Genomic DNA, 13007 nt, shown 5'->3' on the forward strand with positions numbered 1-13007 from the left:
TTCCGAGGCTAATGCCAGACTGATCAAAATGTGGAAGCTGGGGTGGAGGAGGCAGCTAAGCAGCAGCAGATCCGTCACGGCTTCGGATCAAAGACAAGCAGAGCTACAGTGAATGCAAACCGTATTTAAAGGAGCCTCCCTTACTGAGCGAGAGCTCTGATTGGATCATGACAGTGTGACATGATGCCCAGCAGATCTGTGAATGAGGAATAGGAAAAGGATCTGACCAACAGCTGATTATAGCTGAGGCAGGCGAGACTCTTGTGTCCTGCATAAACTAACGCTATGCTTCATACATCCCTATTCTCAGGGGAACATTAGCCAAAAATAGCAGATCTACAAGCTCACAATCCGCTGAGCAGTGATGCGGTGTTCGCCTGTTATGACATGCCCAGAAAAGGGACTCTATAGGGCAGGGTTCCCCAATAGGCGGCCCGCGGGCCATTTGCGGCCCGCGGGGGGCTACTGTCCGGCCCCCACCAACCCCAGTAATAATGGTGGTATAAGAGCAGCAACAACACTAGTATATTGTCGTTGTCGGGTGGAAATCTCGTATCTCCAAATTTGTACGCTCTTTCCCAAATCATACAAGGCCGTCGCACAAAAGTTGTGAAAACAGCAGATCTACAAGCACACAACGCCTTGCAGTGCGAGGCGTTGTGTGCTTGTAGATCGGCTGTTTTCACTAGTTTAAATAGTTTTTTAAATGATAAATGCAAAACGAACGGTTTTGGACATACAAGATTTTCACCAGACAACGACGATATCTGAACTGTCGCTGGAGTAGCGGGACCGCCGCCGTCGCCCCCTGCAATGTCGTGGCCCTCGGCTTGGTACCCTAGACATAATTCGGCCCTTGGGGAAAACTAATTGGGGAACCCTGCTATAGGGGTTCATGTGGTTATTGAGACACATGAACTCATACTCTTTGATGACGTTTAGAAAGCCACTGAACTGTCATGGAGTTGAGTCATCATGTAATGTATGATTTCTAAAAGGACATCCATTTACAACTGCTGATGTCTCTGGCGCGCTGAAGGATAGAAATGGGCTTCATTTGGATCCATTAAATCAGTGTCTAATTTGAATGAGTGGCTCTTGTTTAGTATGTGGTGTCATTCAGTCTCAATCTTCTCTTCGCTTTTTTCTCCACTTTCATTCAGTTAAATGAGTCTCATTTGATGTTTTAGCTGTCAGTCTTGTCAAAGTCAACAGGCTTTTGGATTGGATTAGTCCTGCCAACATTCAATTCAAACATTCAGACATTTAAACCTTGATATTAGATGATACAGGCCCTGCACCAATTAGAGTTCTCAAATGTTGCCCGAACTCGACCATACCCGAACCCGACCCGACATTTAGGGTAGGGTAGGGCCTAAAATGTTTGCTTATTAGTCGGGCCGGGTAGGGCCTCGGGCTCAATGAAAAAATAAATTTATTTTTTAATTATTTTATTACTAAATTCTTTCCAAACCCAACCATACCGGGTAGGGCCTCGGGCCGGCCCAGTTAGGGCCCAGTTAGGGCCGGGCCTAAATTTCCATGCCCGTTGAGAACTCTAGCACCAATTCCTTTTTTTTGCGTATTATTTCCTTTGTGTGTTGATTTATGTAGCTTGAGATTTAAGAGTCGCTGAGGAAGTTGGCACAGTACTGTATAGCTTGAACACCCAATTCTGAACATTCAGCTAAAACAGAAGATCTGCAAGCCACGCCCGAAATTATAATAGTATGATACAGTAGGATACAGTAGGTCACGTGGTCTTTTTTAAAACGGTCTGAAATCTCTGAATCAAATGATCCCATCCCCCGTAGCGCAGCCCCCTCCACTCGGAGGAGTAGAGAGACAGACAGGAGACAGCCTGGCCAGCAGATATGGGATTTATGGCTATTTGAAGTGAGCTGGATCTCTGAAATTGAGTACTTTTCCCACCACTGTTCATTAGAAAGGAACGGCTCCCTACTGTGAACCGAATCATATCGTTCATTTCAAAGAGCCGTTCAAAAGACTTGATTCGTTCGCGAACGTCACATCTATACTGGCCAGCCGCACGCAGTTCGAGGATGAGTTCGAGCGCAGCTGCCCAACTCAGTGAAAACATCGTGTTTTCCATTTCAATGAATAAACATAAACAAGCATATTCCCATGAACAATGGGGAAGTAACAACCAGTAACCACCGGAAATATAATTTTTATAGCCACAGATTCATATATAAATGTGTGTCTTTAGCTGGTTAGCTTTAGTGCTAGCCCAGCTAGCTAGCCCTGTGGGAGCAGAGAAGTTGTGAGGGCTGTGACTGTGAGAGCGAGCCTGCGGGCGATGGGAAGAAAATGTACATTGTGCAGACATACAGTAAGTAACAGTCAATTAATTAATTTGATTGGCTTATCGTGCATTCCCACAATGACATCAAACAAATATTAACTTGTTTTTAATATAATTTCTTAAGGTGACAGTAACCCTTAAGGTGGCATAACCCCTTTAAGTAACTCATCCCATCATCATGCTTTTAGATCAGTTAGTAGATTATCATCACATCATCATGCTTTTAGATCAGTTAGTAGATTATCTGTAGTGATCTGCAGACCTAGTATAGAGCCCTGGGGGACACCAGTCAACTAAGCATAACGGTTTTAAGAGTACATACTGTAGAGAAGTGGTGGCTATTCATTTTAAACCAGGCCTTCTTCTCGTAGATCTGCTGTTTTCACTACTTCTTAAACATTTGTTTTCTAATTTATGTTAGATTTTTATTTTATTTGTCATTAAATTACTTCAAAAATCATTGCATTTTTTTATTCATGAAAATGTTTTGGAAAAAAAAGAAAACAGAAGAAATGAAGGAAACAAAAATTGGAGGGACCCATACAAATATGTCCACGACCCACAAATGGGTCCTGACCCAGTGTTTGGGAACCAGTGCTCTAGGCTACAGCATACATGGGCAACTGGCGGCCTGGGGGCCACATGCAGCCCCCACCTTCACTTGCACGGCCTGCAGGTTAATACCGGAATACTAATATATTATTGATTTCAGCTGTTACAATTCCAAACATGACCTGCTTTAATTCTGTCAGTCTATCTTAGAAGCTTAATAACTGGTATAGTAGTATTAAAATGTATTTTTAATGTCCATTGTAGGTATTTGTATTTAGGTTCATAGAGTCAACATGAATATATAACTAAATGTGTTTGAAATTAAATCAAAATGTTACATTTCAGGATTCCAATTAAGAAATAACAAAAAATAATTCAGGATTCCAATTCAAAAGAAGCAAAAATAGCCGATATACAAGCTCAAAACGCATCGCGTTGCGATGCGTTTTGAGCTTGCAGATCTGCTATTTTTGCTTAAGGTACTAGAATGACAAAGTAGGACGTAGCAATATGCAATGTGGCCCTCTGGAGTGAAGATGGACATATAGTGGCCCTCTCCATCATCAAAGTTGCCCACCCCTGGGCTACAGTATAGTGTCCTGGACAACATTCATGCTCCAGTGATCTGGTAGGTATCAGTCACCGGCAGTGCAGTTGTTATCCTGCCAGAGAGGATAGCTGCCCGTCTAATCTGTTGATCCGCTTTTGTCGAAGCCACGCAAAGACACATTGCCTGCTCCCCTCGCACACTGTTTCCCAAGCAGTGGATCAGGACCCGTTTGTGGGTCACAGACCAATTTTTATGGGTCACGACTCAAAAAAAAAAAAAAAAAAAAAAAACATTTTCTTTTCCTACATTTAAAAAAAATATGTATATTTCAAAACGCGATGCGACATGTTGCAAGCTCTGCTTTTCTGTTTGGGTCCCGGGCAAACATCTAATCTCTCTTTTGGGTCTCCAACTGAAAGGTTTGGGAACCACTGTGCCCTCGCACAGCCCTCTTAAAGCAGAGCTTTTGCGTGGCAGGCCAGGCGGGCCCAAAGGCATCTGCTGAACGTGATTGTGGCCTTGCTGCCATTATCCCTCCATTGTAGTGAGTTTAACAGAGAACAGGTCTGTCTTTGGCACCAGAACCAGGCCCCCGGCTGCCTGCCAGACACCATCTGTTGCTTCTTCCTCCTGCCAGCAACCTTTTCCACTTAGATTCATCTGTGACTGTCCTTTGCTAACTTCCTATTATCTGTCCATTCCTTCTCTCTCTCTCTCTCTCTACCTTTCCTCCTCCTTTGCTCCTTGGTGTTGCCTTTGGCGTGCAGAGCTCTGGTACCGAGTGTGATTTCCTGTTTAGATTCTCTGCTGGGGGATGGGGGGGGGGGGGGGGGGGGGGGGGGGGCTGTTGACAGCAGCCCGAAGGAGCAGAGAACATGATGGCCTGGCATGATAGTTATCAGCTGAGACAGAGTCAACACTTCACGGTTCAACAGCCAGGAAACCAAATCTTTGATTGTGATAAAAACAAAATAGGAAAACTCTCTCTTTTCTCAGAAAATGTTCTCTTTTCTGTCCGATGAAGCACAAATCAACCAGGATAATTGCAACAGTGAGGACTTTAGCCATTAAGCTTGATTTGTGTACTTGGTTGTGTACTGTCGACATGTCGCGGACCCAAAATCGCGATGCGACACTTTGCAAGCTTGTACCTCTGCTATTCTGGTGTGCACAACTACACTGGCGAGCATTTAGGTATAAACGCAGGCATTTGCCAACTAATGCAGGAGACTATGGGGACTTAAATAAAACTGCAGGAAACTACGGGGCCTTTAATAAAACTCTCCCGTGTGTTTGTCTCTCCCTCCCCTCCACCAGGCTCAGCGTAAAGACCTGTACATCCAGGAGCGCTACGGGAGGTACGACCTCAGCGACCCCTTCCTGGCGCTGCAGAGGGACGGCGAGGCCGTGGGGGGTCAGAGCAAGGAGGCGGCGGGGTGCTCGTCCTCCACCTCCAACCCTCTGGTGGTCCTCAAGCTGGTGGTCAGCCACTGCAGGAGGATGCAGGAGAAGATGCTGGCCCAGCTGGCTGCGGCCGAGAGCAGGCATAGGAGGGTAGGTGTCCCAAATAATCATGAAACGGTATATGGTAGGGTTGTTCCCGATCAGGCACGTGCACACATAGACATCAAAGGGGGCTTGAGCCCCTGCCCTTTTATCCGTCTGTAAAAAGTGCCCTCTCCAGACCATGAATTAAGTTTTTACTATGGTGAAAGAAATGCAAATGCCCCCCTTTCCATACCTGAAGTCAGCATTCAAGAGAATTGCCTTGTCCAAACTCTCCTGAACTTGAATGCAGCATCTCATGTTAAAAGAATTGTCCTCTCTGTGTAGAAATCAAGCATTGAAAATAGCCGACCTCCAGAGCTCACAACGCGACACGCTGCGACGCGTTGTGAGCTTGCCAGTCTGCCAGTCTGTGCCAATCCGATTAATCACATGAATCATGGTGTTTCATTTACAGTGAGATTTGGACTGTTTTATACTTTTATAAAAATGTATATATATAATCATATACAGTATATAGTAAGAATATAATTTCATAATTGTGTAATATTTTACTAACTTGTAGCTGCACTTTTTACAATTATTAATGGATTTCTTTATGTATCAGTGGTTCTCAAACTGCCATATCTCTCAAGTGTACAAATGTTACGAGTCCATTTGGTCCAGAGTTTCAGACCTGCTAGGATCCATTTGTTAACTCCCCAAGGAACCCTGAGGGTCCCTGCCTGGACCACTGTCCTAGATGTGTTTAAATTACACACTGTTATCGGATATCGGACCGATGCGCAAGTTATTGATAAGTATTGTAATGAAAAAATGTATGGTATCGTTACATCTCTAGTTAATGGTGCATTTATATAGCGTCTTTCTCCAAAGCGCTTCACAATGTGCATTACGTTCACCCATTATTCACACACCGATGGCAGAGGAAACCTAGCAAGGCACCAACCTGATCATCGAGAGCGGTTAGGGGTTCAGTGTCTTGCTCAAAGACACTTCGACACTAGACCAGAGGGATCGGACTGGGAATCTTCCAATTCCCAAATGGCCGCTTTACCTCCTATAATGCCACTGCCGCTCTGTGTGTGTGTGTGTGTGTGTGTGTGTGTGTGTGTGTGTGTGTGTGTGTGTGTGTGTGTGTGTGTGTGTGTGTGTGTGTGTGTGTGTGTGTGTGTGTGTGTGTGTGTGTGTGTGTGTGTGTGTGTGTGAGAGAGAGAGAGAGAGAGAGAGAGAGAGAGAGAGAAAGAGAAAGAAAAATGTCTTGCCTTTCAGTGGTTGCCCACTTCAGATTGAAATTCACATGAAGATGTGTTTTAATTGCTAGTATGATCCTTTTGTTTGATAGTTCAGGCCTTCCTTTAACGCTTATGAATGAAGTTCAGTACAACGTAGTATTAATTAACTGTTACTTATTGTAATGTATTGTATTTTAGTTGAATTATGCAGTAGGATAGTGTACAGTAGACTGAAAATAATGACAATATAATAGATTTTTTTGTATAATTTTAATGTAATACATAATCATAATTTACATTTGATTATGAGGATCTGATACAAGTTTTATTAGTGCTGTGTTCAGTCAAATAGTCAGAATACAAAGAATATAGGCCCTGTTACTTGTTTTTGTTTTTGGAACGTGGTGTTCATTTAGCTGAACTTAAACGGTTGTTTAACTAAATTGCTGTCACGATCTTTGTTTACCACTCAGTAATTATGTTGCTTCAAAGAAACCATAATTGAACTATAATGCCAAACAGACCTTGTGCTGCTGGCCGTGATTCTTACATTTATGTGCCTCTGTCTCCCCCGTGTGTTTGTATCAGGTCATTGCAGATCTGGAGGAGGAGAAGAGGAGGCATGCTGAGGACACAGCAGAGGGGGATGATGTCACGTACATCCTGGAGAAGGAGCGGGAGCGCTTACATCAACAGGTGCCCTAGCACAGTGGTTCTCAACCTGTGGGTCGGGACCCCCAGGGTGGGGTCCCAAAATTATTTTGGTTGTCCCCAGATGATTAACTTAAAGGGGAAGACCACCCATTTTCAATATTGAACTATGTCATTAATATAACTTGGAGGAGTTGTGTGGAAATAAAAAACTTGATGACATCACACATTGTACTTTACAATACAAACCCCTAAATCAATCCTCCAGTTCTAGACACAGAAGGGGGGGAACTTTTTTTCTATTTCCACACAACTCCTCTAAGGTATATTAATGACATAGTTCAATATTGAAAATGGGTGGTCTTCCCCTTTAAAGTGCAACATTGTTTTCTCACTCAACAGTAAACAAACCAACATAAAGTTTAAGTGTATAGGGGGTATCTGCAAATTTCTAAAGTGACAAAAGGACTTTTAATACCTCTAAAATGACAAATTAAACATTGGCCAAATTGTCAAATATCAGAGGCAGAAATTGTTGCGAGGCATTGTGAGCATGTAGGATCTACTATTGTCACAATAGAACCATGTTATACAAAATGTAATGCCTCAACTCTTAGTGCTCATCAGGGTGGGGGGGTTATTGATGTATCACCTTGCTTATTGTAAGTCGCTCTGGAGTAAGAGCGTCTGCTAAATGCCTAAATTGTAAATTGTACTGTACATGTATGTCTCTGCAGCTGGACTTTGAGAGGAGCCAGGTTCGGCGCTTGGAGAAGGAGCAGCGGAGGATGGCTGACCAGCTGGAGGAGGAGCGGGCCCAGCACAAGCAGCTGTCCCAGGCCCTGGCCAAGGAGTGCAAGTGGGCCAGCGCCCGCGCCCTGGAGGAGGGACACCGCCTGACCGAGCTCAACCGAACGCTGGACAAGGTCGGGACGGTTATTAAAGACCTGGAACGCATTATTACGCATTGTTACTTCAACCATTATTTGATGCTTTAGCTCAGGGGTCTCCAACGTTTTCAGGCCAAGGACCCCTTAGTTGAGAGAGAGATGAAGCAGGGACCCCCCACAACCGTTTCATAGATTCCATAGTTTCATTGTTTGACGACACAATCATCAGTGTATTTAACCACTTGAACCGTCAATACTTAATAAACTTGACCTTTCCCTCTGTACTTAGTCTGCTCTTTTCCCCCTCTACACCAAATCTCTTTGCCGAAAATAGATGATCTATGGCAGCTTGTAATGTAGATCAGCTATTTTTGGCTAAAGTTCTCAGAATATGGACACTAGGGTGGTTAAGAAAAAAGGGGGACAAAGTTTATATCACTCAAAGATTTGGAAGACCCCCTGTAGTAACTCTGAAGACCCCCTAGTGGTCCCGGACCCCCTGTTGAAGACCTTTAGTTTCTGGTAAGTGAAGTGGATGTGGTCTTGCTCTTGCTTCAGGAGAAGGAGGCCTCCCAGGCCGTGAGGAAGGAGTTGGAGGAGGAGAGGAGGAGAGCACTGAGGATGGAGGCCAGGGTGGAGGAGCAGCTGGCCGAGTTCGACACCGAGAGAGAGCAGCTCCGCTCGCGGCTAAAGAAGGAAGAGGCTCACTGCTGCCAGCTTCAGCAGCAGGTATGAACACCTATCTATGATCACTGGTGACCAGTTAGATTATATAACTAGTAAGACGCCTCTGGGCGACATGTGACCTCGCCGAGGTCGTGCCAATTCTTGGCCATCTGGCCAGTGATGTATATCGGACCAGTTACCTATATATGGAGACCCCTGGTACCCATATATGGAGATCCATGTACTGTATATAGTACATCCCTTTCATGCCCATACATGGAGATCCCTGTCTGAACCAGCCACACAGATATGGGCTGTCTTCTTACATATGGGCATTCCCATATGAAGTCTTGTTGGATATATCCTGTCAGATATGGGCCATGTCTTGGCCATCTGGCCAGTGATGTATATCGATGACATCAGGGATCTTCATATATTCATACAAGATGTGCCGGTTTTCATAGTAAACTTGCGACCTATGGTCACAATGATTTGGTAATTGGGTGCATTTACTGTATACAGTATAGCCACCTTTATCCAAAGCTCTTTTCAACATTCACCCACTGTTACCTACTTCCTTTCAGAAATTCTGTATTTTCAGCCCAACCCATCTGATTCGCTGCCCACAAGGAGCGCATGAGCAATTAGTGGTTAAGAATCTTGCTCAGGAACACACAACGACATTGCTACCCTGGCCTGGAATCGAACCAGGGACAACCAGGGGCTCTGGTTCCCCAGGCAGGCTCCTTAAGCATTCAGCTATGCCACCCCTAAGTCACATACCGATGGCACCAACCTGCTAATCGGGAGCAGTTAGGGGTTCAGTATTTTGCTCAAGAACACTTCAACTCTAAGTTGATTACCAAGTCGGAACTCTACCTCCTGAGCCACTGCTGCTCCTAACTATAATCTAGTTACCTCTGCCAAGGAGGTAATATGGATTAAAGTAATTGTAACTGCAGTTATTTGTGTTCCATAGAGCCAACTTACTTCTCTACTCTCTACTACTAACACCAACACTGCTTGCACCATGTACTGTAGCTGCACTAATGTATTTGACTACTGTATGTATTTTACTCCAACAGATTTTGGCTTCCAAAGTTTGCAGTACTTTAACTATGCAGTCTGTTTTGAGATTGAGGCGGTGATAGTTGGCCGAACGGTCAAGTCTCCAAAAAGATAATCAGAGAGTCCAAGAATGCACTTTTGGGTTTTTGTGTGTAGTCAATTATTGTGTCCCATGTCCCTGATCATTGTCTGTGTATAGACAAATCCACGGAGCGCTGCCGTGTAGTTGCGGTGTCGTCGTTGCAAAGTGGTGCCATTGACATTGCGGTTATTGGCGCTCTGTGTATTCGTCTATAGGGCACGGCCATCAGATATATTTTTACATTGACTTTTTTACAGTATGTCATCTCATGTCTTCTAGTCTCATATATCTCACGACAAGACACCGAACACATGGGGGGGAATGAAATGGATGGAGAAATATTCTCGCTGCCGTTCGATTCGTGTAATGTTTCACACATTTCCTCTCTGGAAATGGAGCTAAAGTAGGTGTCGTCTCCTCTCCCATCCAGGTAGAGGAGCTGAGGAGAAAGCTGGAGGCAGCGAACGCAGAGGGAAGAGGGGTGAGGCAGGAGCAGAAGGTGTCAGTGGAGGCAGGAAGAAAGGAGGAGCTGACCAGGAGAGTGCCACTGGCCCAGACCAGAACAGACACCATTGTAGTGGAGGACATTGAGGAGGAAGGAAGCCTCCTGCCCATCTGGCCCGCTGTGAACGGTCACCACTGTCCCACAGAGACCAATGGGCACCACCACCCCGATAACGTCCTCTCAGAGATGCCGCGTGTGGAAAACAGGGAGGACACCGTCACTCGTGTCCTCCCCCACGCCCAGACCTCGCTCTCCCCCAGCGGTACAGACACCTCTTCTCTCACTGCCTCCCCCTGCGACTCTCCTGTCCTGGGCAAGGAGTCACCGGGCAGCCCCATCCCCGGAGGCTACCAGTCCTCCTACCAGGCCGGCATCAACCAGCGCTTCCATGCCGCTCGTCACAAGTTCCAGGGCACGGTGGACCCAGAGCCCCAGTCCCAGTCCCAGCCTCAGTCTCATCCTCAGCCCCAGCCCCAGGCCCAGGCCCAGGCCCAGGCCCAGGCCAGCCAGCCTGCTTCATCTCCCCAGTCCTCAAAGGAAGCGTCCCCCTCGCCCAGCCCCTCGCCGGAGGCCAGCCCGGTGAAGCAGCTGGCCCGCAGCACCGTCACCCAGGTCCTGTCTCGTTTCACCACGGTCCAGCAGAGCGTCGCGGCCAAGCTCCCCACGCCCAACAACTCTCCCTTCGGCACGGACTACCGCAACCTGGCGGCCCCCTTGTCTCCGGTGATCGGGAGGGCCTCCGCAGTTCTCCCCCAGGGCATCAGGTCGCCCACCATCCCCAGGGCGGACAGGGGCAACCCTCCGCCCATTCCTCCCAAAAAGCCCGGCCTGGCCCAGGCTCCGGCCTCACCCGCCCCGGTGCCCAGGTCAGCCGGTCACTTCTCTGACAGCCCCCTCTCGGCCAGCTGTGGCCTCACCTCCAGCCAGGAGGGAGTCAAGGAACTGGACATGGTGGTCTCCTCTAATTAAGACCGATAGGTCAGTTAATTAGACAACTGCTGCTCAGCTTGTGAGATGATGCAATCAGTGATTCTCAACCTTTTTCTTTTCAAGGACCCCCCGGTTCGATATTCATTAGACCGCGAATCTCCAGTCGCTGAAAACGATCCGGAAGTAAAGCGGATGTTCCGCCTTCTGTTTGGTCTTAGCAGTCACGTAAGCAGTTGCTTATCAGAAATGGAAATTAAAAAGATATTTTAAAGATATTTTAAGATATATTTCCATGAACGAAAATGACGAAGAGATGACAGCTTCTGGAATTGTCTTTTAGTGGTGGGTGTAGTTCCAGACCATTCAAAGATTGTGGAATAATAGTCTGGCTATGTGAGACTAACAAATCCCCTTTTATCTCTGGGACACCAATCTACACTGTACAAATCCTCAGTGTTTATTTAACAGTGTACAAATGGAACCAAATTGACCCATTTGTACACTCTGACAGTTACAGACCCATAAGGGGCCATTTTTGTCCCCAGACCCTATGTTGAGAAAACAGTGATCTATATGTCATAATGTTTATTAAGGTACTATGTTAACTTCATGCTTGTTATGAGCAGAATTTCCCTTATGCCTCATTCACACTACAGATATATAGTTGAACGTTTTGCTTGGTAATTCAATGTAATCTCAATGGAAACCAGCTTTAAAGATGCAGGAGACCCTGAGAACGAAGCTTTGAAAGCTTTAAAGCTGGTTTCCATTGAGATTACATTGAATTACCAAGCTAAACGTTCAACTATATATCTGTAGTGTGAATGAGGCTTTAGACCGGGTACGCATCATTGCGTTTTATTATTTTATGCTTTAACTTTAAAATAAATAGCAGATCTACAAGCTCACATTGCAGCACCGAGTGCTATGCTGCGAGCTTGTAGATTCTTTTTAAATCGTGGACATTTGAATTTTGACCTGACTCTATAAGTGTCCTTCTATGGTTTTCTGAAAAGCATGTTTCTACGTCAGTGGTTAATTCTCAAACTCTTTCATGTCAAGGACCCCTAGAATTATATGTATTTGGCCGCCGACCCCCGTCTCAAAATATTTTGTATCAGGGACCCCCAGAAGCAAATATTTGAGTTACAAATGTTCACTTTAAAAATTAGATATTCAAAGATTTGCACAAAATTTCATGATTTTTCAAAAACAGCAGATCTACAAGCTTGACACGCGACACTCGGTGCTGCGCTGTGAGCTTGTATATCTGCTATTTTTCAATAGTTAAAGCATTAAATAATTCTAGGCCTAAATGGATTAAACACTGTCCAGTTATTTTTATTTATATTTATTTGTTTGTTTGTTTTTATATGCAGTTTTCTTGCGCTATTAAGTACTATTGAAGTAACTTGTGCTGAGCTGGTACTGTTAAGAAACTACAGTCAGATCGTTTTTTTTTTAGCCTTGCGACATGGAATGGTTTTTGAATGTGCCATTCTTTATATAAAAATATATATATGTATATTATTTGTGTTAAATATGAAATAATGTTGTATAAAGCAGGTACGGCTAATCATTTATTTGATGGTGTCATATATTCCAAAGAATAGAAAGCAAACCAAATATTTGGTTCTTTTTCTACTTTATCTCCAAGTATTACTCTTATTACACCAAATAGCCTTTGGACCAATGTATATTGTTACAAATGAGTGTGCACTCATAGCTGTCTTTTATAAGAATGTATAGTTTATTTTTTACAACTTTTTCAGTGAATCATGTATAATAGTTTGTACAGAGCAAATTGTGTACTGCGCTTCATGTATCATTAATGCATTAGAGGTGAGACTTACTTAACCACTTAAGCCCTAACTGTATATACTCTGTATGGCTCATCATGAAAACAGCCAACCTTCAAGCATTAGAGCAGAGATTCCCAACCTGTGCGCCCCAAAATAATTGGCAAACCAATGTTATATTATCAAAGAGTTTAATGATATCATATAACAAAATATAACATTAATGTAAACAGAATAAATGTAAAAC

The 13007-nt window shown here is 44.6% G+C and overlaps 1 protein-coding gene across 1 annotated transcript in view; it reads left to right on the forward strand.

Moving 5' to 3' along the window:
• Window positions 1-11304, forward strand: part of LOC308287122 (CTTNBP2 N-terminal-like protein) — a 32137-nt gene extending 20833 nt beyond the window's left edge. Inside the window, exons 3-7 of the mRNA XM_080728242.1 lie at window positions 4746-4982; window positions 6758-6865; window positions 7558-7746; window positions 8269-8439; window positions 9957-11304. Coding sequence (XP_080584368.1) covers window positions 4746-4982; window positions 6758-6865; window positions 7558-7746; window positions 8269-8439; window positions 9957-11000 — 1749 coding nt within the window. The 3' untranslated portion in view covers window positions 11001-11304. The remainder of the gene's footprint in view (window positions 1-4745; window positions 4983-6757; window positions 6866-7557; window positions 7747-8268; window positions 8440-9956) is intronic.
• Window positions 11305-13007: the final 1703 nt, after the last annotated feature.

The sequence above is a fragment of the Nannobrachium achirus genome, assembly GCF_963921795.1.
Source record: "Nannobrachium achirus genome assembly, chromosome: 6".
Taxonomy (NCBI): Eukaryota; Metazoa; Chordata; class Actinopteri; order Myctophiformes; family Myctophidae; genus Nannobrachium; species Nannobrachium achirus.